The sequence below is a fragment of the Dermacentor variabilis genome, chromosome 5, assembly GCF_050947875.1.
Source record: "Dermacentor variabilis isolate Ectoservices chromosome 5, ASM5094787v1, whole genome shotgun sequence".
NCBI lineage: Eukaryota > Metazoa > Arthropoda > Arachnida > Ixodida > Ixodidae > Dermacentor > Dermacentor variabilis.
The window spans coordinates 205,873,719-205,901,018 of NC_134572.1; the positions used below are offsets into that span (position 1 = coordinate 205,873,719).

The 27,300-nt window shown below is 48.9% G+C and overlaps 1 protein-coding gene across 1 annotated transcript in view; it reads right to left on the bottom strand.

The window, feature by feature from the left end:
• Positions 1-27,300, bottom strand: part of spab (space blanket) — a 327,616-nt gene that overhangs the window by 67,210 nt on the left and 233,106 nt on the right. The window contains exon 4 of the mRNA XM_075693943.1: positions 2,830-2,918. Within this exon, the coding sequence (XP_075550058.1) occupies positions 2,830-2,918 (89 nt within the window). The remainder of the gene's footprint in view (positions 1-2,829; positions 2,919-27,300) is intronic.

Here is a 27,300-nt window from a genome sequence, read left to right on the forward strand (position 1 = left end):
AGAACTCAAACGACGCATGCAGTCGCCGCCGGTACTTGCGCACTTCGACGAGTACGCCGATACAGAAATCCATACTGACGCCAGTAGCCTAGGCCTCGGTGCCGTTCTAGTCCAGAGAAGAAAAGGAGTCGAACAGGTGATAGTTTACGCTAGCCAGTCGCTGTCAAAAGCGGAAGGCAACTATTCTACGACTGAAAAGGAATGCCTCGCCATCGTTTGGGCTACAGCTAAATTTTGCCCTTATCTTTACCGCAGGCCATTCAAAGTCGTCAGTGACCATCACGCGTTGTGTTGGCTAGCGAATATAAAGGATCCTTCAGGACGACTGGCGCGGTGGAGCCTCAGACTACAAGAATACGACATCACTGTAACCTACAAGTCCGGACGAAAACACTCCGATGCCGATTGCCTATCACGCGCACCCATTGACCCGCCGCCGCAAGATGACGAGAATGACGACGCCTTCCTTGGAATTATAAGCGCGGAAGACTTCGCTGAGCAGCAACGGGCAGACCCGGAGCTAAAAGGCCTCGTCGAATATTTGGAAGGTCCCACCGACGTTGTCCCCAGGGCATTTAAGCGCGGATTATCTTCCTTCACGCTTCAAAACAATCTACTCGTGAAGAACTTTTCACCAGGCCGCGCCAATTACCTTCTTGTTGTCCCGTCAGGACTTCGTCCAGAAGTATTGCATGCCCTACATGATGATCCGACCGCTGGACACCTCGGATTTTCCCGGACACTATCGAGGATACAAGAAAAGTATTATTGGCCGCGCCTGACCGCCGACCTCGCCCGTTATATCAGAACATGCCGAGACTGTCAGCGACGCAAGACACCGCCGACAAGGCCAGCCGGATTACTACAGCCAATCGAGCCTCCTTGCCGAACGTTCCAGCAGATCGGGATGGACTTGCTGGGACCCTTTCCGACGTCAATAACCGGAAATAAGTGGATCGTCGTGGCGACGGACTACCTCACCCGCTTCGCTGAAACAAGAGCACTGCCGAAAGGTAGCGCAGCCGAAGTGGCGCAATTCTTTGTAGAAAACATCCTGCTGCGACATGGCGCCCCAGAAGTCCTCATCACCGACAGAGGAACGGCCTTTACAGCGGAGCTCACCCAAGCCATTCTCAAATACAGTGAGACAAGCACAGGAGGACAATGGCCTACCACCCGCAGAAGAATTGTCTTACGGAGCGGCTGAATAAGAACCTCGCCGACATACTAGTGATGTACGTTGACGTCGAACACAAGACCTTTGATGCCGTTTTGCCGTACGTAACATTCGCTTACAACACGGTTGTGCAAGAAACAACACAGATCACGCCGTTCAAGCTGGTCTACGGCAGGAACCCGACGACGACGCTCGACGCCATGCTGCCGCACGTCCCTGACGAGGAGAACCTTGACGTCGCTACCTACCTCCAGCGCGCCGAAGAAGCCCGACAGCTCGCCCGCCTGCGGATCAAGAACCAGCAGAGGACCGACAGCCGAAACTGCAACCTCCGACGACGCTTCGTCGAGTACCAGCCCGGCGACCGTGTTTGGGTGTGGACCCCGATACGCCGACGAGGACTCAGTGAAAAACTACTGCGACAATATTTCGGACCCTACAAGGTCATCCGACGTATTGGCGCACTGGACTATGAGGTTGTGCCAGACGGCATCTCGCATTCACAGCGACGCTGCGCACGATCTGAAGTGGTCCACGTGGTGCGTCTTAAACCCTTTTACGGAGGCTGACGAACTTCCTTATTTTGTTGTTTTCTTTTATAGGAGTGCTTTTCTTTTATTACTTTCGTTTGTTTGCAGCATCGGGTCGATGCTTTTTAAGAGGGGGGTATTGACACGTGTACTTATATTTAACGGGCGACCACGTTTCGCCGCCTAACAAATGTTATCGCACAGCGCGGGACGCGTCTGCATGTATCCGAAGTTTCTGGAAAATTATCGACGCTTCTATCCGCTGTCTGTTGTCGCCGAACCTTGTGTTATCTGATTTCATCGCGTGACTCGAATGTTGTAGAACTTTGTGGAAGGCATGTGGGTCCCAACGATTTGTCTGGAACCTTCGATGACTGCTGTATAAAAGCCGACGCACTTGACCCGCTGATCAGATTTTCGACGATCGCCGACCGTGTTCGCCGCTATCGTTGTGCTATAAGTGTAGCCTGTTTTTGTGGGCACAGGTTCGCCCAATAAAAGTTAGTTTTGTCTTTCACAGTATTTGCTACTGTGTTCTTCAATTTCACCACCACGTGACAATATATACACGGGTGAAAGGATGTTTTTAGATAAGTTTAGATTTAGAATAAGCGTGATTCCATTCATGTATATCTTCAGTGTTCTTGCACGTGCGCATTCACATATTCAGTGTCCCTCTTTTTTTGTTCCGCTTTCCTCATGGCTATATAATCAGCCACCTGTGACTTCAATAAACAGTTGCAAGTAGCGCCTTGTCCTTTCTCTATTTCTTCTTGTGTGCCGTCACTATTGGCGCTTCACCTATTGAAATCTGACGTTTCATATGTTTCTGCATGGAGCGGGCTTCCGCATCTGGAGGCAGCGCGCGTTAAGCAAAAGGCCCCTTTTTACTTTATTTATTTACTTATTTATTTATTTATTTATTATTTATTCCTATTACGGGACGTACTCGCTGATGGGCTTGGTGGGTTCCTGTCCCAAAGGCCGCCTCATGCAGCAACAAAACCATGAGTGGCACGACCTATGCGTTCACTAATATTACTGGCTCAAGTATATCATAATGAGCTCCCCTAATTTTGCTTGCTACATTGAACCGCCAACGGGTTTGGCATGCAAGCATACCTTTCTCGGTGCCATGCGGTGCCTTCGTTGCATCTGGCAGCAGAGACCCCTGGACGCGTCACACTCGTCCGAAGACTGGCATTCGTCATCTGCGGGCACATTATTGGCACGTCACTTCAACGTGACAAAAGACGCGTCGGGACACAGCGTAAAATATGCGACGAGAGTTAGGGAAAGCACTCTGTCGCATCAATAAGTTCGTCCAGGGGTAAAAACGCCACGTAATCTCTTCAAACATCCTAGGGAGAAAGACTTGGTTCATATATGTCGGTGGAAGAATAAAAGACAGTACATTAGACCATGAAAGCTTGTTGCAGATGGTGGTTTTGGGCTTGACAAGACGTTATTGTGTTGGAGTAGGGACTGATTGAAACTCGCGCGGAAGCTATATATACAACAGAGCGTTTTAAGACACTAGCATGTTACAAACCAACGCAAACGTTGAAAGCAGCCAAAATTAAAAATTTCTAAACTGAGTATTGACGTAAAATGAGAAGTGTCTTTTTGACATGGGCTAACTAGGGAAATTGTGCAACGGCTTTAAAGTTTGTATTCCACAGCAGATATTAGCAAGTGTTTTATAAGTTAGCTTTCTAGCTATGAGTGCACTGCAGTTTTATTTAAAACTTAGCCATGGGACTGGTAGAGCCAGCGGAGCCATGGCGGTGGAGCAAACCACGCAGCAAGGTGGGCGAAGAGTTGCTGAATTGGCCGAACCCCCGCGCGATTTGTGGATGGCCACTAGCATCCATTGTACAAGTTTTTCTTTACGTTGTATGCTACGAAGCCGGTGAGAATGGCGCAGCAGTCGCAGAGCAATATGGCCAGGTCTACATCGGCCACGTTTTTTTCACTAATCTTAATCTATTATTACGGAGATGTGGCGAGTATAGAAAGAATATATTTACAATACATATACAGGCTCAGTCAGAGTTGTTGAAATGGCTGACCACCGTCAACACGAAGCAGCCAGCGGATCTTCTTACTCTCTCTTCTTTAAACCTTCCGCAAGAGGACCCCCGGGTGGCGAAGTGTTATCTCGGTGCACGGTAGGCGAAGAATTGCGAGCGAAGTATGGCTTCCGCCGTGAAACGACCTCAACAGGCGTCTGACTTGAGGATGCATTAAAGTGCAGCGGCGAAATCTCGTAATTTACGTCGTTATAGCTTGGCGTAGGACTTCATAAGGCCCTGTGTAGCGAGAGAGAAGCTTCTGGGAGAGGCCAACCCGACGACATGGTGAGCAGAGGAGCACCAAGCACCTGGCGCGAACTTAACATCGCGATGGCAGCGGTTGTAATGCTCTTTTTGTATACGCTGCGAGGCTAATAAATGAGATCGGGCAACTTGACGTGCCATGTGAGCGCGATCGATGAATTCACGAGCGTACTCAGTTGCAACACGCGGCACAGAAGGGATGATGGTGTCAAAGGGCAATGTAGAGTCGCGGCCATACAAGAGATAAAAGTGAGAATATCCTGCGATGTCATGTCGGGACGAGTTATACGCGAACGTCACGTAAGCTAGCGTGGCGTCCGTGTCGCGGTGATCGTTGGAGACGTACATTAACAGCATCTCTGGGATTTTTCGGTTGAGACGTTCCGTAAGACCATTCGTTTGTGGGTGGTAGGCGGTGGATAGCTTGTGCTCAGTAGCACAAGAGCGGAGGAGGTCGTCGACAACTCGACATAAGAACGAGCGGCCGCCGTCTGTAAGTAACTGTCGAGGTGCACCGTGGTTGAGGCGAAAATCGGCGACGTATGTTGCGCAACTAGTCGGCATCGTCTTTGTAATCGCGTAGTGTGTCGTGTAATCAGTAGCGACGGGGATACACTTATTCCCTCTAGTCGTCGTCGGAAAAGTGCCAAGCAGGTCAAGGCCTACGCGAAAGAGCGGTTCAGAGGGAACTTCAATTGGATGGAGTCGTCCGACAGGTTCCAGGGGAAGTTTCTTCCGGCGCTGTCACAATTCGCAAGTTGCGACATCACTACGCACAGAGCGGTAGAGACCCGGCCAGAAGAACCGGGGTCGTACGCGGTCGTATGTACGCAAAACACCCAGGTGTCCTGCCGTCAGTGCATCGTGAAGTTATTCGAGAACGACGGATCGCAGGTGACGAAGAAGGACAAGGATTAACTCAGCGCCGTGAGGGTTGATATTACGGCGGTGGAGAATACGGTCATGTAGCACGAGCATGCGGCACGTGCCGTCGGTGTGGCCAGATTACATTGCGGCGATGATGTACTGTAAGGATGCGTCGCGTTGTTGTTCAGCGCGCATGTTTAGTCATGTCAGTCAAAGTCATCACGCAGGTCACCGGATTATGCGCAACAGGATCGGGAGGATCCACCGGGCGACGCGAGAGGCAGTCAGCATCCTTGTGGAGGCGTGCAGTCTTGTTTTGGACACTAAATGAAAATTCCTGGAGTCGCAAAGCCCAGCGACCAAGCCGTCCAGTCGGATCTCGAAGGGAAGACAGCCAGCAGACTGCGTGAGGGTCTGTGACGACCGAAAATGTGTGGCCGTACAAATATGGCTGGAACTTGGCCACAGCCCAAACTAAAGCCAAGCAATCCCGCTCGGTGATGGAGTAATTTATCTCGGCAAGTGACAGCAGGCGGCTGGCGTAAGCTATTACGCACTCGACACTATTCTGTTGTTGGGCGAGAACAGCGCCGATGCCATGAGCGCTTGCGTCAGTGTGGACTTCGGTGGGTGCAGAGGGATCAATCAAAGTGGGCAAGTATGTGAGGGGTGGTCAGAAACCTGACGAGAGCGGCGAACGCGTGAGCCTGCTCCGGGCCCCATGAGAGTGGCGTGTTCTTCTTTAGAAGATCTGTCAAAGGCCGAGGAACGTCGGCGAAGTATTTGACGAAACGGAGAAAGTAGAAACATAGGCCGACGAAGCAGCGCACGTCACTAGTAGAACGTGGCACAGGGAAACTGCGTGCGGCACGAGCTTTTTCCAGATCTAGTTGCACACCGGATTCGTCAACGGGGTGTCCCAATACGGGAATCTTAAATTTTTTACGGCAATCTACAATACAATAATCTGCAATTTACAATGTATATACAGGCTGAGTCAGAGTAGTTAAGATGGCCGACCACCAACAACACGCAGCAGCCAGCGTCTCCGATCCTCCTCTTCCTTTCTTTTCTTTCATCCTTCCGTAACACTATTTAAATGCTGTTTATATAATATCCCCCTCGTTCAGCTTGTTTTATTATCTCATTCTGTTTGATGTTCACCGCATCCTGCAGCTTCCTGTCAACAAAGAGCAAGAAAGAGAGCTTGGTGCACGAAGCTCGATGAAAACACCAGCTGGCCCTTCGCCGGAAAAGTTCTGTGGGTCCTGTGTGCTGTCGACCAGCTTGTTGCGGTCTCTCGCAGCGTGCGCAGAGGCGCGCACAATGCGCGCGCGTGTCTCTCCTGTGTTGTCTGCTCACGGAGACTGCATTTAACACCACCAACTTGCACAGCGACAAATGCTTTTAAAACACTTGCAATGAAGAAAGGAAGATAATGACATCCCCATCATCATCAAGAGCGGAGGGCACAAGATCGGCGCTCGAGCACCACCATCTTGTTCTCCCCACCTACTCTTCAGAGTTACCGCCTGTTTGTTGGACTCGTCCAATAAACCTCCTTACATTTGGGTGGATCGTGCTGGGTAGGCACATCGCCGACACCCTGGAACTCCGATCCCTTACGTTGCACTCGACCGTGCAAGCTGACGCTGCCCACCCGCCACCATCTCTCCCGGCCGCCATTTGCCCCGGCTCGGTTCGCCAGCGAGACCCCCTGGTATTTTCGGGTACGGAAGACCAGGACGTCGAGGACTGGCTGTCGGCCTACGAAAAAGTTAGTGGACCCAACAAGTGGAATGACGCTGCTATGCTGAGTACCGCGTACTTTTACCTGGCTGGCGTGGCGAAGCTGTGGCATACGAACCACGAATCGGGATTTGAGAACTGGCCCGCTTTTAAAGAGGCAATATCTGCCGTTTTCGGTCGCCCTGCCGTGCGGAAGTTACGCGCCGAGCAACGGCTGCGCACGCGGACACAGGAACCAAACGAAACTTTTACCGCCTATATTGAGGATATAATCGATCTCTGCAGGCGCACCGATGCTTCAATGAGCGAAAGTGCCAAAATACAGCATATTATGAAGGGCGTCGATGACGATTTCTTTCAAATGCTTCTTGCGAAGTCTCCTGGTACAGTGACTGAAGTGGTAACTCTCTACCACAGCTATGACGAATGGAGAAGGCAGCGGGGTCTCACCCGACGTTCATCTCACACGTACAGTCAACCACTCGCTGCACTGGACATCGTGCCTGACCAGTCATACCTTCTCGCACAAATGAAAGAATTTGTGCTTGAGGAGGTGGCCCGTCAGTTTTCTCTCCTGCCGTTTGCTCAGCGTCAGGAGCTCCCACAGCAGCAGCAACTGCAGCGACCAATCCCGTTGGCTCCCGTGCTTCGACACGTCATCCAACAACAGATTTCCGACGCCATGCCGGTGCCCATTCAGCAGCAACCTGTCGCCGCGCCTCTTAGTTACGCTGAGGTAGTAAAGCGGCAGCAGCTTCAACAGCCGTCACCGTCCCATGGTGTGTCGTATGCTGCAGCCCCGATTCAGCCGCTCTACCAGTTCAGAGCCGCTCGGCAGGCTCTGGATTGTTCATTCTTGTGGGTGCTCCTAATTTTACACGCTTAACAAGCTTCTGTACGGTCATGCGGATAGCATCCTCTCGAAAACCTTCCGCTCTCAAACGCTCCAGTTGTTTTAAAAAACTTTCAGAGGTCTTGTGAAACACGCCGACAAGAACAAAAAACTGGTTGTAATTCCATATGTGCATAAACTATCACACAATCTCAGAAATGTAGCAGGCAGATTTGACATGAAGGTTGTTTTTTCTGCCCCTAACAAGTTGATCAAAAATTGTGGTAAGATCGATAGGAAATTCGCCCAGGCTGCCTCCACTCATGCTGGGAGAGGCTGTACTGTTAAGCACACTTCCCTTTTGTGCACTGTATAATGGGAGTAGTTTACGAGCTTCCATTTTCCTGCGGTCACGTATACATCGGTTCAACAGGTCGTTGCGTCAATATTAGATTGTCTGAACATAGGCGCTCACTAACGGGTAATGCCTACTCGCATGTCGCGCGGCATTGCTCTGAGCATGGGTGCACTCCAATATATAAAAACACCACAATACTTTCCGCGCATAAAAATTAGACTACGAGGGAGATTATTGAGGCCTTCTATATCAGGAAAAAAGGGTCGCGTTGTGTAAGCATGCCATCGTTAAATTTGCATGATAGTGAGTTTGAATTTTTAAGCCGCTTCATAGCGTAGCATTAGATTAAATGGTTTTGCGTGTTTTTTGCCTGCGCACTGATAATGACGCCATGGATGGGAGAGCACGTGGCTATGGGTTATGTACATAAGTGTGTGTATGCCTTCGAATAAAGTTGTGAGTTCAGCGCTGTCCTGTGTGTTCCTGCCTTCTGTCATCGTCTTTTTGCGCTGCCCCTTCAAGATGTTCAACCAGTACCAACTCGCCCAAATGTCGATCCGTCTACAGTGAGTCGTGTTGTTTCCTGAATGGCGGTGTTGTACGCGAATGTAACGTACGGCAGGACTTGATCCCCTGTTTTATGCTGCACGTCTACATACATAGACAGCATGTAAGCAATGGTTTCGTTTAGCCGTTCCGTCAGTCCGTTGGTCTGCGGATGATAGGCAGTGGCCTTGCGATGCTGCGTGCAGCTCAACTCGAATATCTCCTCTATCAGTTGGGCTGTAAAGGCAGTTACTCTGTCGGTGATGATGTATGATGGGGCACCATGTCTGAGGATTATCTGATCGATAAAGAACTGGGCAACTTCGTAGGCCGTGGCACGTTGTACAGCTTTCGTCTCGGCGTAGCGCGTTTGTCTGTGGCGACTATAATCCACTTCTTTCCGCAGGCTGACAAGGGAAAGGGTCCCAGAAGGTCCATGCCGATTTGATGAAACGGCGCGCTAGGTGGTGCGATGGGTTGGAGTAACCCGCCGAGTTTCAAAGACGGCGATTTCCTGCGTTGACACTCACGGCAGCTTTGCACTTCACGCTTCACCGTGGTAGAAAGTCTGGGCCAGTAGTACGTCTGGCGTACTCTTGCAAGTGTAAGTGAAAATCCCAAGTGTCCAGACGTGAGTTCATCATGGCAGGCTAGGAGAATGTCATCACGGAGGGCAACAGGTATGACCAATAGGTACTCTTTGTTGCTGGCACTTGGGTTTTTCTTGTAGAGGACACCCTTTCGAAGGCAGAAGGTCGATAGATTGCGAGAAATGTGTCGTGGGATTGTAACATTCTTGCCTTCTAGGTGATCGATAAGAGGGCGTATTTCGGCGTCCTCGCGCTGCCATGTGATCAGGTCACATGCGGTGAGGGCCCCAAGGAATGCGCCGTCTTCGTCCATGTTCTTATCACTGGGTTTTGACGGGAGCGCGCGACAACGTGTCCGCACCTTTGTGTTTGCGGCCCGATTTGTAGACGATGGTAACATCGAACTCTTGCAAACGGAGACACCATCGAGCAAGTCGCCCGGACGAGTCTCGTAAGTTGACCAACCAACACAAGGAATTGTGCTCTGTCACCACCTTGAAAGGGCGACTGTAGAGATAAGGCCGAAATTTTATGATAGCCCACACAACCACTAGACACTCTTTCTCGGAAGTGGAGTAGTTGATTTCGGCGCGTGAAAGGGTGCGACTGGCGTAAGCGATCACTCGCTCGACGCCTTCCTGGTGTTGAACGAGTACAGCGCCAAGACCGATATTGCTTGTGTCGGTATCTACCTCGGCGTCAGCGTCCTCGTCAAAGTGAGCGAGGACGGGTGATTCCTGCAGGCGCTGCCGTAACTCGGTGAAAGCTGCGTTCTGCTCATCCGTCCAAACTAAGGGTGTATCTTCTCGCTTGAGGCGTATGAGTGGTTCGGCGATCCGGGAGAAGCTAACGATGAAGCGGCGATAGTATGCACACAGACCGAGAAAGCGGCGTACTTCTTGTCACGAGGAGTCGGAAAAGCAGTAACAGCAGATGTTTTCTTCGAAACTAAGCAAGTTTTGCCCATACCTTTACGGCCGTTCTTGTGCCGTTGTTACTGACCACCGTGCCCTTTGTTGGCTTTCTTCCTTGAAAGACCCGTCTGGACGCTTGGGACGTTGGGCGCTTCGCTTGCAAGCGTACGACATCCGCGTCATGTACCGCTCTGGTCGCGAGCACTCTGACGCTGACGCGCTCTCTCGCTCCCAATTGACGCCTGATTTGGCGTCTTTGTCAGCTTCCTCGTTTACCCTGTCACTGTTCACCATCACTGACATGCTCACAGAGCAGCGCAAGGACCCAACTCTTGCGATGTTACTTGACTACCTTGCTGCACCATCTGATGTCCCTTCGACACGAGCACTGCGTCGCCAAGCAGCCCACTTTTCCGTGCGGGACAACATTCTATATCGCCGCAACTACATGCCCGACGGACGCAAATGGCTCCTCGCTATACCTCGTCATATGCGCTGTGACGTCTGCGCGTCTTGTCATGCTGATCCCATCAGCGCTCATGCCGGCGTCCTGAAAACTTACACAAGGTTGCGTCAGCGCTATTATTGGAGAGGCATGTACAACTTTGTGCAAAAATACATTCAGTGTTGCACTATATGCGAACAAAGCAAGACACCTGCAGCAGAACTGATAGTTGGGCGAGTTGGTACGAATTCATAGTAAAATATTTTTGTGCGCACAATTGACAAGGACACAGTGAAGGGGGACACACGAGCGCTTACTCACAACTTTCTTATTTTCGGAAAGATACAGAACATATATACCCCAGCTATTAGCGCTCAGCATGTGTAACAAGAGTGGTCAGTAAAACAGAAACAGATTAAAAACATATTAAGAAGGTTCCACCAGTATTTAAAAAAGCAAATTCATTTTCAGTGATTACAACCGATGGTTGGCTTATGCATCTTTCAGCGCACTTTTTGATATGAAATGCTTCTGTGATTTCACGTGTTAGTTTATTTTTATCTGAAAACAAAATGTCAGTGTTAAAAAATACCGGATCACAATGACATAGATTGCAGTGGTTCGACAAGTGCGAATGATTTTCTTTATCAAGAGAACGTTCATGTTCTTTTGGACGGGTGTTTATGCACCGAGCGGTTTGTCCTATGTGCATGTTGCCACAGGTCAATGGAAGCCGGTACACAACACCTATTCTGCAGTTTGTGGATTTTTGATCGTCTTTGAGACTGCAGCTGCATTTTTTTACCCTATTGTCTAATTCATTGGAAATAGCTTGGCACAGTTTTTGCACCTTGTTAGGAGCGCTGAAAACCACTTCCACGCCATACCGGCTGGCAACATTCTTTAGCCCATGGGAAAAATAATGTACGTAAGGTACAACTGCAAGGCGTTTTCTGTTCGTGCTAAGCCTGTTCCTTGAATCTATGGGTTGTACAGCCTTTACTATATTTATTACCTTTTCGGCCGCTCTGACTATAATGTGTTCTGGGAATCCCACCGAAGCTAGCCTTGTTACCTGATTAGCAAAGCTTTCTTGTAGTCAGTGGCAACAAGATTTTACTAAAGCGGCCCGAAGGCAAAACACCGCAATTCCGCTTTTTACAATCTTCGAATGTCCTGATTTGTACTGTAATATGGGCTTTTTTGATCTAGGGCTGTACATCCAGCATATGTGATCGGGTAGCAATCGCAGAGAAAGATCTAGAAACTGTAGTTCATTTTCTTTAGCAATCTCATGGGTAAACTTAAGGCCTAGGCCACCATTCATGGAACACTTTCAGTACATTAACCACATTACAGCCATGTTCATTCCCATGAACACGTACTCAGCGTTTCAAAGGAACGTTGCAGCCGCTACCACGCCCGTCTCGTCCATTCGACCGCGTGTGCATTGACCTCTACGGCCCGTTTCCATGCAGCGGGCATGGAAATCGGTGGATTATTGTGGTGTAGATCACCTTACTCGCTACGCTGAGACTGCAGCTCTGCCAGCAGCGACGGCCCGTGACGTTGGTTTTTTCATCCTTCGCAATTTTGTTCTTCACCACGTACACCCCGAGAATTACTGAGTGATAGGGGCCGTGTCTTGCTGTCGGAGGGCATCCAAGCCCCCCTCGCTGAGTGCAGGATAATTCATCGCAAATTGACCGCGTACCATCCCCAAACCAACGGTATGACTGAGCGCTTCAATCGCACACTTGGCAACATGTTGCGCATGTAAATTTCATCCGACCACTCCAACTGGGACACCGTACTCCCCTTTGTTACGTTCGCGTACAACGCCGTGACGCAAGCGACCAGCGGCTTTCCCCCCCTTTTTCCTTGTGTATGGCCGTGAGCCTTGATGCCCTTTGGACACCATACTGCCGTACCAACCTGATGCTACGGAGTATACTCCGCTTTCCGATGTCGCCAAATATTCTGAAGGCTGCCGTCAGCTGGCACGTGCCCTGACTAGTGAGACTCAAGAACCTCACAAGACAAGACATGACCGTGCTCATCAACCACGGCACAACTTTGCTCCTGGTTCGCTTGTGTGGCTTTGGATACCAGCCCGCATTCCTGGCCTTTCTTCCAAACTCCTGGCGCGTTATCACGGTCCGTAACGTGTCGTCGAGGCCACTTCACCGGTCAACTACATCGTCGAGCCGCCCACAGTGTCACCAGACATGCGTCGTCGTGGGCGAGAGACAGTACATGTCAACCACCTGAAACCGTATTACGACCCGCTCATCTTCTCCGCGCCCTGAGTCGCCAGGATAGCTACGCTTCGCTCCCGAGGCATTGTAATGAAGCAGACGCGCCCCTATGTATGTGCCGTCTGAAGAGGAAGACGAAGGGCCGTGCCATGATCGCGAGCGAGCCCCGTGTTGCGGACAGCCCTTGCAGTACCTTGATTTACTTAGCGTTTCACAACGTTGTGAACGACAATAAACCTCGTCGCAATATATATATATATATATATATATATATATATATATATATATATTCTGAGAAGCTTCTTTTTTCATGAAGATTCCGCGCCACGGTGCTAAAGAAGTCGCGGCTGTGATGATGAGGTACATTAGACGCGAATCTTTTGCTCATGATAATTTCCCTATCAAGCGGGAGCGGCCAGCTTGGCCGCCGAAGTGCGCTGCGAAGGTATCATAAGGTTTCAAACGAGGTACATAAGGTACATAAGGTTTCAAACGAGACACCTGCAGAATCTCGGTCCCACGACAACGACGGTCCCAAATGTACAAAGAGGAGAAATGCGGTAATTAACAGGTGAAGTTGGTTCATAATACGGCAGGGTACAAGGAAACGACTGTGAAATTTTTCACATAAACTGGGGACACGTACAGGTGTGTCCAGTGTAATACTTCGTCGCTAAGGGCAGAAAATCACACTGCGATGACTGGAGTCGTAGAGGTGTTTGCGAGCATCTTGGGATATGTTTATTTGTTAACCTTATTTATTTTGGAATACTGTCAATCCTATGTATGGGATTATTACAGGAGTGAGTGCTTAGTACAGGTAATATGCAGGCTCAAGCATTGTACTCGCTATGTAAATAAAAAAATGCTATAAAATTAACGGCACACAATAAGTTTGTCCCAGAGGAGTCAGGATACCTCAATTAGAAACAGAAATGAACAGGATACAGGAACTCGTCCTATAACTAGCGATGAGGTCAAAGGGCCCTGCAAGACATGAAACGAGGAAGTGCGGCAGGAGAAGATGGAATAACAGTCGATTTAATCCAAGATGGAGGAGACATAATGCTTGAAAAACTGGCGGCTCTTTATACGATGTGTCCATCGACTGCAAAGGTCCCAGAAAACTGGAAGAATTCAAACATTATACTACTCCACAAAAAGGGAGACGTCAAAGAATTGAAAAATTAAGGCCCATTAGCTTAATCCCAGTATAACATAAAATATTTAGCAAAACAATCGCCAATAGAGTAAGGGCAACGCTGGACTTTAGTCAACCAAGGGAACAGGCTGGCTTCAGGAAGGGATACTCTGCAATTAATGGACCACATCGATGTCATCAATCAGGTTATCTAGAAATCCGCAGAGTAGGATAAGCCCCTCTATATGGCTTTCATAGATTACGAAAAGGCATTTGATTCAGTAGAGATACCAGCAGTCATAAAGACATTACGTAAACAAGGAGTACAGAACGCTTACGTGCATACCTTGGAAAATATCTATTTTTTTATTTTCACAATACTGCGGACATCTGTCCAAGCATGGGGGGGGGGGCTACGTTAGCCAATACAAAAAAAGTGAACATACATATATATAAAAGGGATACAGTCAACAAGATACATGAAGTGGGTGGTTGTAACCAGTGGGAATTTTCAGGTAGGGCATTCCAATCATTGATTGTTTTCGGAAAAAATGAGTATTTAAATAGGTTTGTTCGTGCAAAGATCGGTTTTAAATACTGGCTGTGTTTGTGGCGGGAAATTCGAGATGCGTCCTTAATAATATAGTCGCGCGATTGTATTCATAGTTTCCCGTAATAAAGCTGGCGAAAGAAATTTAATCTGGTAGTTTTTCTTCGATCAATTAGTAGTTCCAAGTTTGCGGTTTACAGCATACTGGTTGGGCAATCACGCCGTTTGAAGCTCTTATAAATGAAGCGCGCGGCTAACCTTTCAATTCTTTCAAGTTTTTCAATACCTACCACTGTGTCAGGATTCCAAACGATACTCGAATATGCTATGGGAGGTCTAACGTACTTTTTATAGGCTTTTAATCTTAATAAAGATGTGGAGCCACCTAATTTAAACTTCAGAAATTTATAATCTTTTTCGGGCTGCACAGGTTATATTATCTGTGTGAGGCACCCAGGATAGACGTGAAGTTAAAGTTATCCCAAAGTATTTGCAGCTTTCTACTTTCCTAATCTTATTACCCTTCATTTAGTACAAGTATTCTAGCTTTCGTAACTTATTTGTAATACACATGTCCACTGTTTTGTCATAATTAATAACCACATCCCGTTCATCGCACCGTTCTGCCTGCCTATCCAAGGCTTCCTCAAGAAAAAGCTGATCAGAGAGAGTTCGAATGCTGCTAAATATAATGAAATCATCTACAAACAATTTGACACGAACAGGTGATTTCACAATTTTAACTAGGTCATTAATATAAATATTAAATAGTACTGGACCCAGCACCGATCCCTGAGGTACGGCTGAAGTTGCCCCGAAAAACTGGGAGCATGATCCATTTATTTCCACATCCTGCTTACGACCAGTCAGGAATGAAATTACCCAGCTTATGATCTGTAGGGGTATTCCGAGAAGTTTAATTTTATATATTAGTTTCGAATGAGGGTCTCTATCGAATGCCCTGGAATAATCTAAGAAAAGAGCGCCAACTTGACCGCCCCCATAAAGCACGGAAGCGAGCTCAAGGACAGCGACTACTAACTGTGTGGTTCAAGAGTATCCTTGTCTAAAACCATGCTGGTTAGCCGTGAGTATATTGTTTCTCTCCAAAAAATTATTCAGTTAAGTGGCTATGATGAGTTCTAAAGTTTGCAGCAGCAACATGTGAGTGATATTGGTCTGTAATTACTTAAAGAAGTTCAGACACATTTCTTAAAAACTGGTATTACTAGTGCCAAACGCCAGTCGTCGGGAACAGCACCACAGGCTAAAGATTTAGTAAAAACAATAACCAAAATTCGCGCTAATACTTTTGAATATCTTTTAAGAAAAGCAGGAGAAATGTTATCTGGCCCCGCAGCTTTCTTTGCGTCTAACCGTTAAAGAAGACAAAGTTTGACAGCCTCGTCCAGGAAACTGCCCGCCTGGTAAAGGGAAGACCACTCGTAATAGCAGGTGATTTCAACGCCAAAGATCCTAGTTGGGGATACCCAAAACAGGACACTAAGGGCAGAAACATACTAGAACAAACGGAACAACTCGGCATGACAATTATAACAGATCCTGCAGTGCCCTCTAGACAGGGCAACAGTGTGAGCATGGACACCAGCACTGACCTCACGATAGTGCAGAATTGTGAAGATACGCAATGGATAAACACCCTAAACGATTTAGGCAGCGACCATTACATCATCAGCACCACACACAGTTCGGACTGGGAAAATCAAGCGACACATAGGAATAGCCAAAATTACCGACTGGGTGAAATGCCGCCGGATGCAAAGCCAACAAAGCACCACGATCGATGATTTAAGTAAGTGGTGTGAAAGTTTAAGAACACAAAAGGATAAAGTCACAAAAGAACTAGCCCACACATGTGAGATACCTGAGATAGACCCTCACTTACTGCATCTCTGGGGGGCACGCAGAGGACTAACAAAAAGAATGAAGCGACAGTCACAGAACCGGAAGGTAAAAGTACGCATTGCAGAAATCACCCGCAAAGCGGAAGAGTATGCAACGCAACTAGCTACCTCCAATTAGGAACGCTTCTGTGACTCCCTTAATGACACACTGAGTACCGCAAAAACTTGGCGCATACTAAGAACAATTATGGAACCAACCAAAACCAAGAACGAGGGCTGTAAAGCGGTGGAACGGCTAATCCATACTTACCCAAGGACGGAACAAGAACTCAAAGAAGAATTATATAACAAGTGCTTCGGAACAGACCCATCTCCCGCACCCTGTAAGACGAAATACGGGGGGGCGCCTCACCCTGAACTCGATGAACCCATTTCCATCGAAGAAGTTAGAGCTGCCATAGCGAAAATGACCCGAAACACAGCGGCAGGCAAAGACCGGATAACTAACTCCATGATTAGAAACCTAAGCGATCAGGCTTTAGAGGCATATACTACCTTTATAAATGAACATTGGCGGCAGGGTACTATTCCGAGGCAGTGGAAGCACGCTCAAATAGTTTTAATTCCCAAGCCTGGCAAGAAATGAGCAATTAGTAACCTTAGACCAATCTCCCTAACTTCCTGTCTGGCGAAACTATTTGAAAGAATTGTGAACTCTAGATTACAAAACTACTTAGAGGACAATGAAATCATTCCAGACACTATGTTTGGATTCAGACCCAAGCTCTCAACTCAAGACATCCTCCTACAGTTGAAGGAAGAAGTCCTAACAAATACACCAAGATCAAGCGAACACGTTGTCATGGCCATCGACATAAAGGGCGCTTTTGATAACGTAAGCCACCAAGGAATACTCGATGGCCTGGCTGAAACAAACTGCGGAGAGCGGATATACAACTATGTTCGCAGCTTTTTAAACGAACGAACCGCTGAGATTAAATTTGGCGCAGTAGAAATCAAGACCTTCAAGGCACCCAACAAGGGTACTCCCCAGGGCGCAGTGATCTCGCCAACGCTATTTAACGTGGTGATGATAGGCCTTGGAAGGAAACTACAAGCCATCCCGGGTATCCAGCATGCCCTATATGCGGATGATATTACAGTCTGGTGTGTCACCGGGTCGCTACGTAAAAAAGAAGAACGATTACAAGTAGCTGCCTGTGAAATCGAGACATACGTGCGAGCCAGAGGGCTGCAATGCGCGTCAGAGAAATCTGAGATTATACGAGTCTGGAGAGGGAAAGGGAATCGTGACGTCCTGACGGGCCCTGCCCTTAAACTGGAAATCAGACTTGGCAATGACGCAATACCTGAGAAGACCACAATCCGGGTACTAGGCATGTGGCTACAATCAAATCAACACTGCCTACACGGGCTTAACCTCATCAAGACGGCAACACAACAAGTCTCAAGAATGATAAAGCGGGTAACCACTAAGAGGACGGGGATGAAGGAATCAGACACCCTTCACCTAATCAGAAGTCTGGTGGTTAGCCGCTTCATTTACAGCTTCCCGTATTACGAGCTAACGAAAACAGAGAGGGATGCGATCAATTCGTGCTCACGGAAAGCATACAAGGCCGCCCTACTAATTCCGCAATGCGCCTCAACCGAAAAACTCGTCTTTCGGAATTCATAATACATTCGAAGAACTGGCCGAAGCTCAACTGATAACTCAAAGAAACAGACTTGCACAAACGACCTCGGGTAGGAAACTCCTTGGCAGACTCGGGTATCACGAGTTCCTAGAAAAACACAACCAAGCTAAACCCAGCCCCACAATAATCAGAAACAGCATCAAAGTGGTGCCAATACCCAGAAATATGGACCCAACTCTACATGCAGGCAGAAGAGAAGCCAGAGCTGCATACATTGAGAGAACGCACGGCGACAAACCAAACTCCCGCTTCGTGGACGCGGCAAGATACCTAGGCAGGCAGAAAAAAACGGCAGCTGCTGTCACTGACTATTTGGGCAGAGAAATCATTAGCGCCTCCACTCGCAACACCACTATCGTGGAAGCAGAAGAAATCGCAATAGCCCTTGCTATCAAAGCGACGGAACCAAACCAACAACAAATAAGCATCCTATCAGACTCTCAAGCGGCATGCAGAAGCTACCTCAGGGGACGAGTATGCACCGCAGCCTATAGGATTATACGAGATATAAAACCCCGAGCCAGATTTCACCTTATATGGATACCCAGTCATGAGGGAATCAAGGGAAATGAAGAGGCTGACAGAGTAGCTCGTGCGCATGCTACACACCACGGATGCTCACAGGACGCCCCTGAAGACCTGATCCCGATTGACCAGAACTACTCTGCAATTTTAAACTACCACAGAGGAAATAGAATGAAACTACCACCCCCAGATAAGAACCTCAGTAAGGAAGAACAGGTTATATGGAGAAAGTTGCAAACGTATACATATAACAACCTGCACATTCTCCATAAAATTCACCCTGAAAGATATGCGGACACATGCCCATGGTGCGGAGCCACGCCAACCTTAGACCACATCTCATGGGCATGCACGGCATATACACAAAAGACAAACACAGAAATTACGGATCATACACAATGGGAGGCGGCGCTGTCCAGCTCACAGGAAGAGGTCCAAAGGGCCATCATCCGACAAGCAAGACGGCGTGCTGAAGCCAGTGGGGCCCTTGTGTAGGGGCTCCAACCATTAAACGTTTTATTCTTCAATAAAGTTGTTCTATCTATCCCACGATAGTTGCAAATCTTTGTTAGGTAGGAATTGCCAAAATTTTGGGGAGTTCTAAGAGGCAAATTTACCAAGTGTTTCCATAAAATTATGCTCCCTTGCCTCTCTCAGTTTTAGTTTTAGAGCCAAGTCATTTGCCATCGTGCTAACAATCGTCCTGTCATAATTTTTAGATTTTCGGTAGCGTATTATTTTACGTTGGAGATGAATGACGTCTCTTTTTATCCAAGGATTCTGTCTGCCGATCTTTTTTGTTTTGTCTGGAATGAATTTTCTAATACGAAAGTGGCATGAAGACTTAAACTTGTTCCACAAAGAATTCACGTCATCGTCAGTATCAAGCTGTAAAAGTGCTTCTTCCAAACAATGCCCAATTTGAACGTCGTCAGCAGAATCATAATTTTTAACAGTGATATACTAGGCAGTACGCAACTGTGATCGACTACGAAGCGCGCATGTGAAGTACACTATTTTGAGGTTAGAGATCCCTTCGTTCACTTCAGCTTTATAGTCCGAGATGCTAGCAGAGCATAATGTAAGATCGAGAGTTGATGGCGCTGAATCTGTAATCCTTGTAGGCAGGTAAACAGTTCGGGTAAGGTTGTGTGCTAGTAGTAGACCTTGCAAGGCTTCAGAACTTTTAGTGTCCGTTGAGCTACATGACATTATAATAAAAACGGGAACAGCGCAATATAGGACGAGCGAGTAAACAGGACAGAGCGCTGACTAGCAACGAAATGCTTTATTTGCAGAAGCAGCATATAAATACATCATGAAGGTGACATAAACAATAGAAAAAGAAGGATAAGTGTCAGCCACAAAGATAATCAATTTCTTTTGTTGAGAGCGAGAGGGACGAAGAACTGACGCACGTGTCGCCGCTTCTGAATATACATCATCATCATCATCAGCCTGGTTACGCCCAGTGCAGGGGAAATGCCTCTCCCATACTTCTCCAACAACCCCGGTCATGTACTAATTGTGGCCATGTCGTCCCTGCAACTTTCTTGATCTCATCCGCCCACCTAACTTTCTGCTGCCCCCTGCTACGCTTCCCGTCCCTTGGAATCCAGTCCGTAACACTTAATGACCATCGGTTATCTTCCCTCCTCATTACATGTCCTGCCCATGCCCATTTCTTCTTGATTTCAACTAAGATGTCATTCAATCGCGTTTGTTCCCTCACCCAATCTGCTCTTTTCTTATCCCTTAACGTTACACCCATCATTCTTCTTTCCATAGCTCGTTGCGTCGTCCTCAATTTAAGTATAACCTTTTTCGTAAGCCCCCAGGATTCTGCCCCGTAGGTGAGTACTGGTAAGACACAGCTATTACACACTTTTCCCTTGAAGGATAATGGCAACCTGCTGTTCATGATCTGAGAAAGCCTGAGAAACGCACCCCAGCCCATTCTTATTCTTCTGATTATTTCTGTCTCATTATCCGGATCCGCTGTCACTACCTGCCCTAATAGATGTATTCCCTTACCACTTCCAGTGCCTCGCTACCTATTGTAAATTGCTGTTCTCTTACGAGACTGTTAAACATTACTTGAGTTTTCTGCAGCTTAATTTTAAGACCCACTCTTCTGCTTTGCCTCTCCAAGACAGTGAGCATGCATTGAAATTGGTCCCCTTAGTTACTAAGCAAGGCAATATCATCAGCGAATCACAAGTTACTAAGGTATTCTCCATTAACGTTTTCCACAATTCTTCCCAATCCAGGTATCTGAATACCTTCTATAAACACGCTGTGAATAGCATTGGAGAGATCGTATCTCCCTGCCTGACGCCTTTCTTTATTGGGATTTTGTTGCTTTCTTTATGGAGGACTATGGTGGCTGTGGAACCGCTATGGATATATTTCAGTATCTTTACATACGGCTCGTCTACACCCTGATTCCGTAATGCTTCCATGACTGCTGATGTCTCGACCGAATCAAATGCTTTGTCGTGATCAATGAAAGCTATATATAAGAGTTGGTTATATTCCGCACATTTCTCTATCAGCTGATTGATAGTGTGAATATGCTCTATTGTTGAGTAGCCTTTAGGGAATCCTGCCTGGTCCTTTGCTTGACAGAAGTCAAAGGTGTTCCTGATTCTATTTGCGATTACCTTAGTAAATAGTTTGTAGGCAACTGACAGTAAGATGATCGGTCTATAATTTTTCAAGTCTTTGGCGTCCCCTTTCTTATGGATAAGGATTTTGATAGCGTTCTTCTAAGATTCCGGTACGCTCGAGGTCATGAGGCATTGCGTATACAGGGTGGCCAGTTTCTTTATAACAATCTGCCCGCCAACCTTCAACAAATCTGCGGTTACCTGATCCTTCCCAGCTGCCTTCCCCCTTTGCATAGCTCCCAACGCTTTCTTTACTTCTTCCGGCGTTACCTGTGGGATTTTGAATTCATCTATACTATTCTCTCTTCCACTATCGTCGTGAGTGCCACTGGTACTGTATGAATCTGTAGAATTCCTCAGCTACTCGAACTATCTCATCCATATTAGTAATGATATTGCCGGCTTTGTCTCTTAAAGCATACATCTGATTCTTGCCAATTCCTAGTTTCTTCTTCACTGCACTGAGGCTTCCTCCGTTCCTGAGAGCATGTTCAATTCTATCCATATTATACTTCCTTATGTCAGCTGTCTTACGCTTGTCGATTAACTTCTAAAGTTCTGCCAGTTCTATTCTAGCTTTAGGGTTAGAGGTTTTCATTCATTGGCGTTTCTTCATCAGATCTTTCGTCTCCTGCGAGCGCACTGGTATCCTGTTTAACGGAGTTACCAACGGCTTCTATTGCACACTCCTTAATGATGGCCATAAGATTGTCGTTCATTGCTTCAACACTAAGGTCCTCTATCTGAGTTAAAGCCGAATACCGGTTCTGTAGCTTGTTCTGGAATTCCTCTATTTCGCCTCTTACCGCTAACTCATTCATTCGCTTTTTATGTACCAGTTTCTTCCGTTCCCTCCTCAGGTCTAGGCTAATTCGAGTTGTTACCATCATATTGAGACGTGTACTTATCTTTATTGGGCGACCACTTTTCGCCGCCTAACAAATGTTATCGCACAGCGCGGGACGCGCCTGCTTGTATCCGAAGTTTCTTGAAAGCTATCGATGCTTCTATCCGCTGTCAGTTGTCGCCGAACCTTATGTTATCTGATTTCATCACGTGACTCGAATGTTGTGGGACTTTGTGGAAGGCATGTGGGTCCCAACGATTTGTCTGGAACATTTGATGACTGCTGTATAAAAGCCGACGCACTTGACCTGCCGATCAGATTTTCGACGATCACCCACCGTGTTCGCCGCTATCGCTGTGCTATAAGTGTAGCCCGCTTTTGTGGGCACAGGTTCGCCCAATAAAAGTTAGTTTTGTCTTTCACAGTATTTGCTACTGTGTTCTTCAACGTCACCACCACGTGACATCTGGTGGATGGGCTTTTCGTTCATGTACCGGACGCCCCCGACAAGCCGTGATCCAAGCCCGGACCACAAAGAGAAAACCATCGTAGTCCCGGAGCATCGAGCAAGCCGCCATCTTCAACAGCTGCCCCCGGAGCACGGACTTCTACCTGAGACGACCAAGAAGATTGTGGCCAAGGCAACCCTAATGGCAACCCCAGCGTCCCCAATCGTGCTGTAGCAGCCCAGGGAACCTCCGACGTTCCGCGGTTCAACATTCGACGACCCGCAAACCTTGCTCGAGACGTATGAGAGGGTCGCTGCATTTAGCAGCTGGAACAGCGACGACAAATTGCGACATGTCTTCTTCGCATTGGAAGACGCTGCCCGGACCTGGTTCGAGAATCGAGAAGCCACCTTAACGACGTGGGACTGTTCCGAAGCGGCTTTTTGTAAGCACTTACAAGCGTGGTGCGAAAAGAACGAGCCCAAGCTCTACTAGAAACCAGAGCACAGCTGCCAACTGAGACGATCGTGATCTTCATGGAGCAGATGGCCCGTCTTTTCCGGCACGCCGACCCGGAAATGTCGGAGGAGAAAAAAGTCCGCTTCCTGATGCGGGGCATCAAGCAAGAACTTTTCGCCGGACTTATTCGTAACCCACCCAAGATTGTGGCGGAGTTTTCTGCAGAGGCATCGACGATTGAGAACACTCTGCAGATGCGCAGCCGGCAATATAACCGCCAGGGGCTCACGCCACAGTACGCCATCGAAGGACTGGGTTCGGACGACCTTCAAGAGACCATCAGGGCCATTGTGCGCGAAGAACTGCGCAAGGTCCTGCCTTCGTCGCAGCCTCAAGTGGCCTCGATCGCCGACATCGTGAAAGGTGTGGTTCAGCGATCGCTCGGAGTTCCCGCGGTACAACCACAATCATCCCAGCCCCAGCCAGAAGCGACGACCTACGCCGCCGTCGCCCGCCGTCAAGATCCCCCTCCACGACCGCGCCAGCGCCCTGTAACGCCGCAATTCCGTCGACCACCGCCGCTGCCGCCAGCACGCCCGCCCGTCGCCCAGCGTAGGTACCCGAGGAAGACAGACGATTGGCGCGCTCCTGACCACCGCCCGCACTGCTACCACTGTGGCGAAGCCGGCCATGTGTACCGCCGATACCCATACCGCGACCTGGGTTTGCGAGGCTTCGCCGTCAGCGCACAGCGCCCGAGGGAAGGTGAACGCCCTCGTGACATCGCCGACTACCTCGCCGCTACTCAGCGGAGCCCTCGACGACCGTCCCGTTCACCGTTACCAGGCTGCTACCTGTCGCAACAGCGCCGTCCATACACTGGCCCAGCCCGGGGCCGGTCTGCGAGCCCATATCCGGAAAACTAAAAGCAGCAACCGATGGAGGTGCCGTTGCTGTTTGTAAACTGACGAATATCCTCTGCCGCCGACGAAGATGCCGAAGAAACTACCTCGACGACATAAAGACACGCCGCCGTCCCGACAAAGTGTGGAAGCCGACTACATCGGCGAAAGACGACTTGACGACGCGACGTTCCAACTTCAGCTCAACACGACGCTGCCGTGATCCCACGCCAAGACCTAACTGCAACGCCAGACAACGAACCACCGACCTCGACGTGCTTCTCGACAGCCACGCAGTTACCGCCTTACTGGACACGGGGGCTGATTACTCCGTAATGAGTGGACACATCGCCGCCAAGCTGAATAAAGTTAAGACCGCATGGGAAAGCCCTCAAATTCGGACCGCTGGAGGACACCTAACGCCGACTGAAATCTGCACGGCAAGAATAACCATTTATGACCGCACTTACCCTGCCACCATCGTTATCGTCCAACAGTGTTCACGAAACGTCATTCTCCGTATGGACTTCCTGAACCAGCACGGCGCAATCATCGACCTGAAGTCGAAGTCATTAACGCTGTCGGAAGATAAAGCGATACCGCCCCAGAGCCCTCGTAGTCACCACGCCTTGAGTGTGCTCGAATATCAAGTGAGCATCACGCCTCGCTCCAGCATTGTTATTTCGGTCGGCACCGAAACACCCGCTGACGTAGAAGGCGTCATCGAAGGCGAGCAACGTCTACTGCTAGACCGTGAAATTTGCGTCGCAAGAGGGATCGCTCGACTGCATGGAGGAAAAACTGAAGTGTTGCTGACAAACTTGCGCCAGGATTCCAAGCACATCAACAAGGGCACCACTATCGCGTACATCGAGGAATTTCTAGAAACCAGTAATGCGTTTGTCCTCTCGGATTCCGCCGCATCTACTCCGACCACCATGGTTCTCGAACCAGACTATGACATTAATTCCAGTCTCCCCGTGATGAAGCAACAGCAGCTGAGAAGTCTGCTCCGACGATACAAATGCTTCTTTTCGACGGCATCGAGGATTCGACAAACATCTGTCGCCAAGCATCGCATAATCAGCGAGGAATGCGCTCCGCCACCACTCCGCCAGAGCCCTTACCGAGTTTCGCCACGAGAGCGTGACGCTATAAGACAACAAGTCGACGAAATGCTGCGTGACGACATCATCCAGCCGTCGAAAACCCCGTGGGCATCCCCTGTTGTCCTGGTGAAGAAAAAGGATGGAACCCTACGTTTCTGCGCCGATTATCGTTGTCTGTACAAGGTCACCGAAGAAGGACGTATACCCCCTCCCACGGATAGCCGACGCATTAGATCGGCTCTGCAGCGCTAAATACTTCTCGTCGATGGGCTTTAAGTCTGGCTATTGGCAAATAGAAGTCGACGAAAGAGATCGCGGAAAGACCGCCTTCATCACCGCAGACGGCCTCTACGAGTTCAAGGTTTTGTCGCTGGGACTGTGCCTGGCGCCTGCAACGTTCCAGCGCATGATGGACACGGTTTTAGCAGGATTGAAGTGACAGACCTGTCTTGTTTACTTGTATGACGTCGTTGTATTCGACGGAAGTTTCGACGATTACCATAGGCGGCTTGAAACAGTACTAGAGGTTATCAAGTCATCAGGGCTCACTCTGAAGCCAGAAAAATGCCGCTTCGCTTACGATGAGCTGGTGTTCCTAGGCCACGCCATCAGCAAGTCTGGAGTCCGCCTCAACCCGCAGAAGACAGCTGCCATCGCAAACTTCCCGCAGGCAAACAACAAGAAGGCAGCGCGTAGATTTCTTGGCATGTGTGCCTACTACAGGCGATGTGTCAAGGACTTTTCACGCATCACTGAGCCGCTGACACAGCTAACTAAATGTGACGTCGAGTTCAAGTGGGAAACGCCGCAGGCCGACGCATTTCAAGAACTCAAACGACGCATGCAGTCGCCGCCCGTACTTGAGCACGTCGACGAGTACGCCGATACCGAAATCCACACTGACGCCAGTAGCCTAGGCCTCCGTGCCGTCCTAGTCCAGAGAAAAGATGGATATGAACACGTGATAGCTTAAGCTAGCCGGTCGTTGTAAAAAGCGGAAAGCAATTATTCTACAACCGAAAAGGAATGCCTTGCCATGGTTTGGGCTGCAGCGAAATTTCGCCCTTACCTATATGGCAGGCCATTCAAAGCGGTCAGCGACCATCACGCGTTGTGTTGGCTAGCTAACTTAAAGGACCCTTCAGGACGGCTGGCACGGTGGAGCCTCAGACTACAAGAATACGACATCACTGTAACATACAAGTCCGGGCGAAAACGCTCAGATGCCGGTTGCCTATCCCGCGGCCCCATTGACCCACCGCCGCAAGATGACGAGGATGACGACGCCTTCCTTGGAATAATAAGCGCGGGAGACTTCGCCGAACAGCAACGAGGAGACCTGGAGCTAAAAGCCCTAGTCGAGTATTTGGAAGGGCACGCCGACGTTGTCCCCAGCGCATTTAAGCGTGGATTGTCTTCGTTCACGCTTCGAAACAACCTACTCGTGAAGAAGAACTTCTCAGCAGTCCGCGCCAACTACCTTCTTGTTGTTCCGTCGGCGCTGCGTCCAGAAGTACTGTACGCCCTAATGACGACCGACCGCTGGGCACCTCGGTTTCTCCCGGACGCTATCGAGGGTACAAGAAAGGTATTACTGGCCGCACCTAACCGCAGATGTCGCCTGTTACGTCAAGACATGCCGAGACTGTCAGCGACGCAAGACACCACCGACAAGGCCAGCGGGATTACTACAGCCGATCAAGATTCCTTACCAACCTTTTCAGCAGATCGGGATGGACTTGTTGGGACCGTTTCCGACATCAACTTCCGGAAACAAGTGGGTCGTTGTGGCGACGGACTATCTCACCCGCTTCGCTGAAACTAAAGCTCTACCGAAAGGCAGCGCAGCCGAAGTGGCGAAATTTTTCGTCGAGAATATCCTGCTGCGACATGGTACTCCAGAAGCTCTCATCACCGACAGAGGAACGGCTTTTACAGCAGAGCTCACGCAAGCCATTCTGCAATACAGCCAGACAAGTCAGAGGTGGACAACTGCCTACCATCCGCACACGAATGGTCTCACGGAGCGCCTGAACAAGACCCTCGCCGACATGCTAGCTATGTACGTCGACGTCGAGCACAAGACGTGGGATGCGGTCCCGCCGTACGTAACATTCGCTTACAACACGGCGGTGCAAGAAACAACATAGATCACGCCATTTAATCTGTTTACGACAGGAACCCGACGACGACGCTCGACGCCATGCTGCCGCACGTCACTGACGAGGAAAATCTTGACGTCTCGACGAGGAGTATCTTGACGAGGAGAATCTTGACGTCGCTACCTATCTCCAGCCTGCCGAAGAAACTGGACAGCTCGCCCGCCTACGAATCAAGAACCAGCTGCGTACCGACAGCCGACACTACAACTATTGCGGCGCTATTTCGGACCCTACAAGGTCATCCGACGTATTGGCGCGCTGGACTATGAGGTCGTGTAAGACGGCATTTCAGATTCACA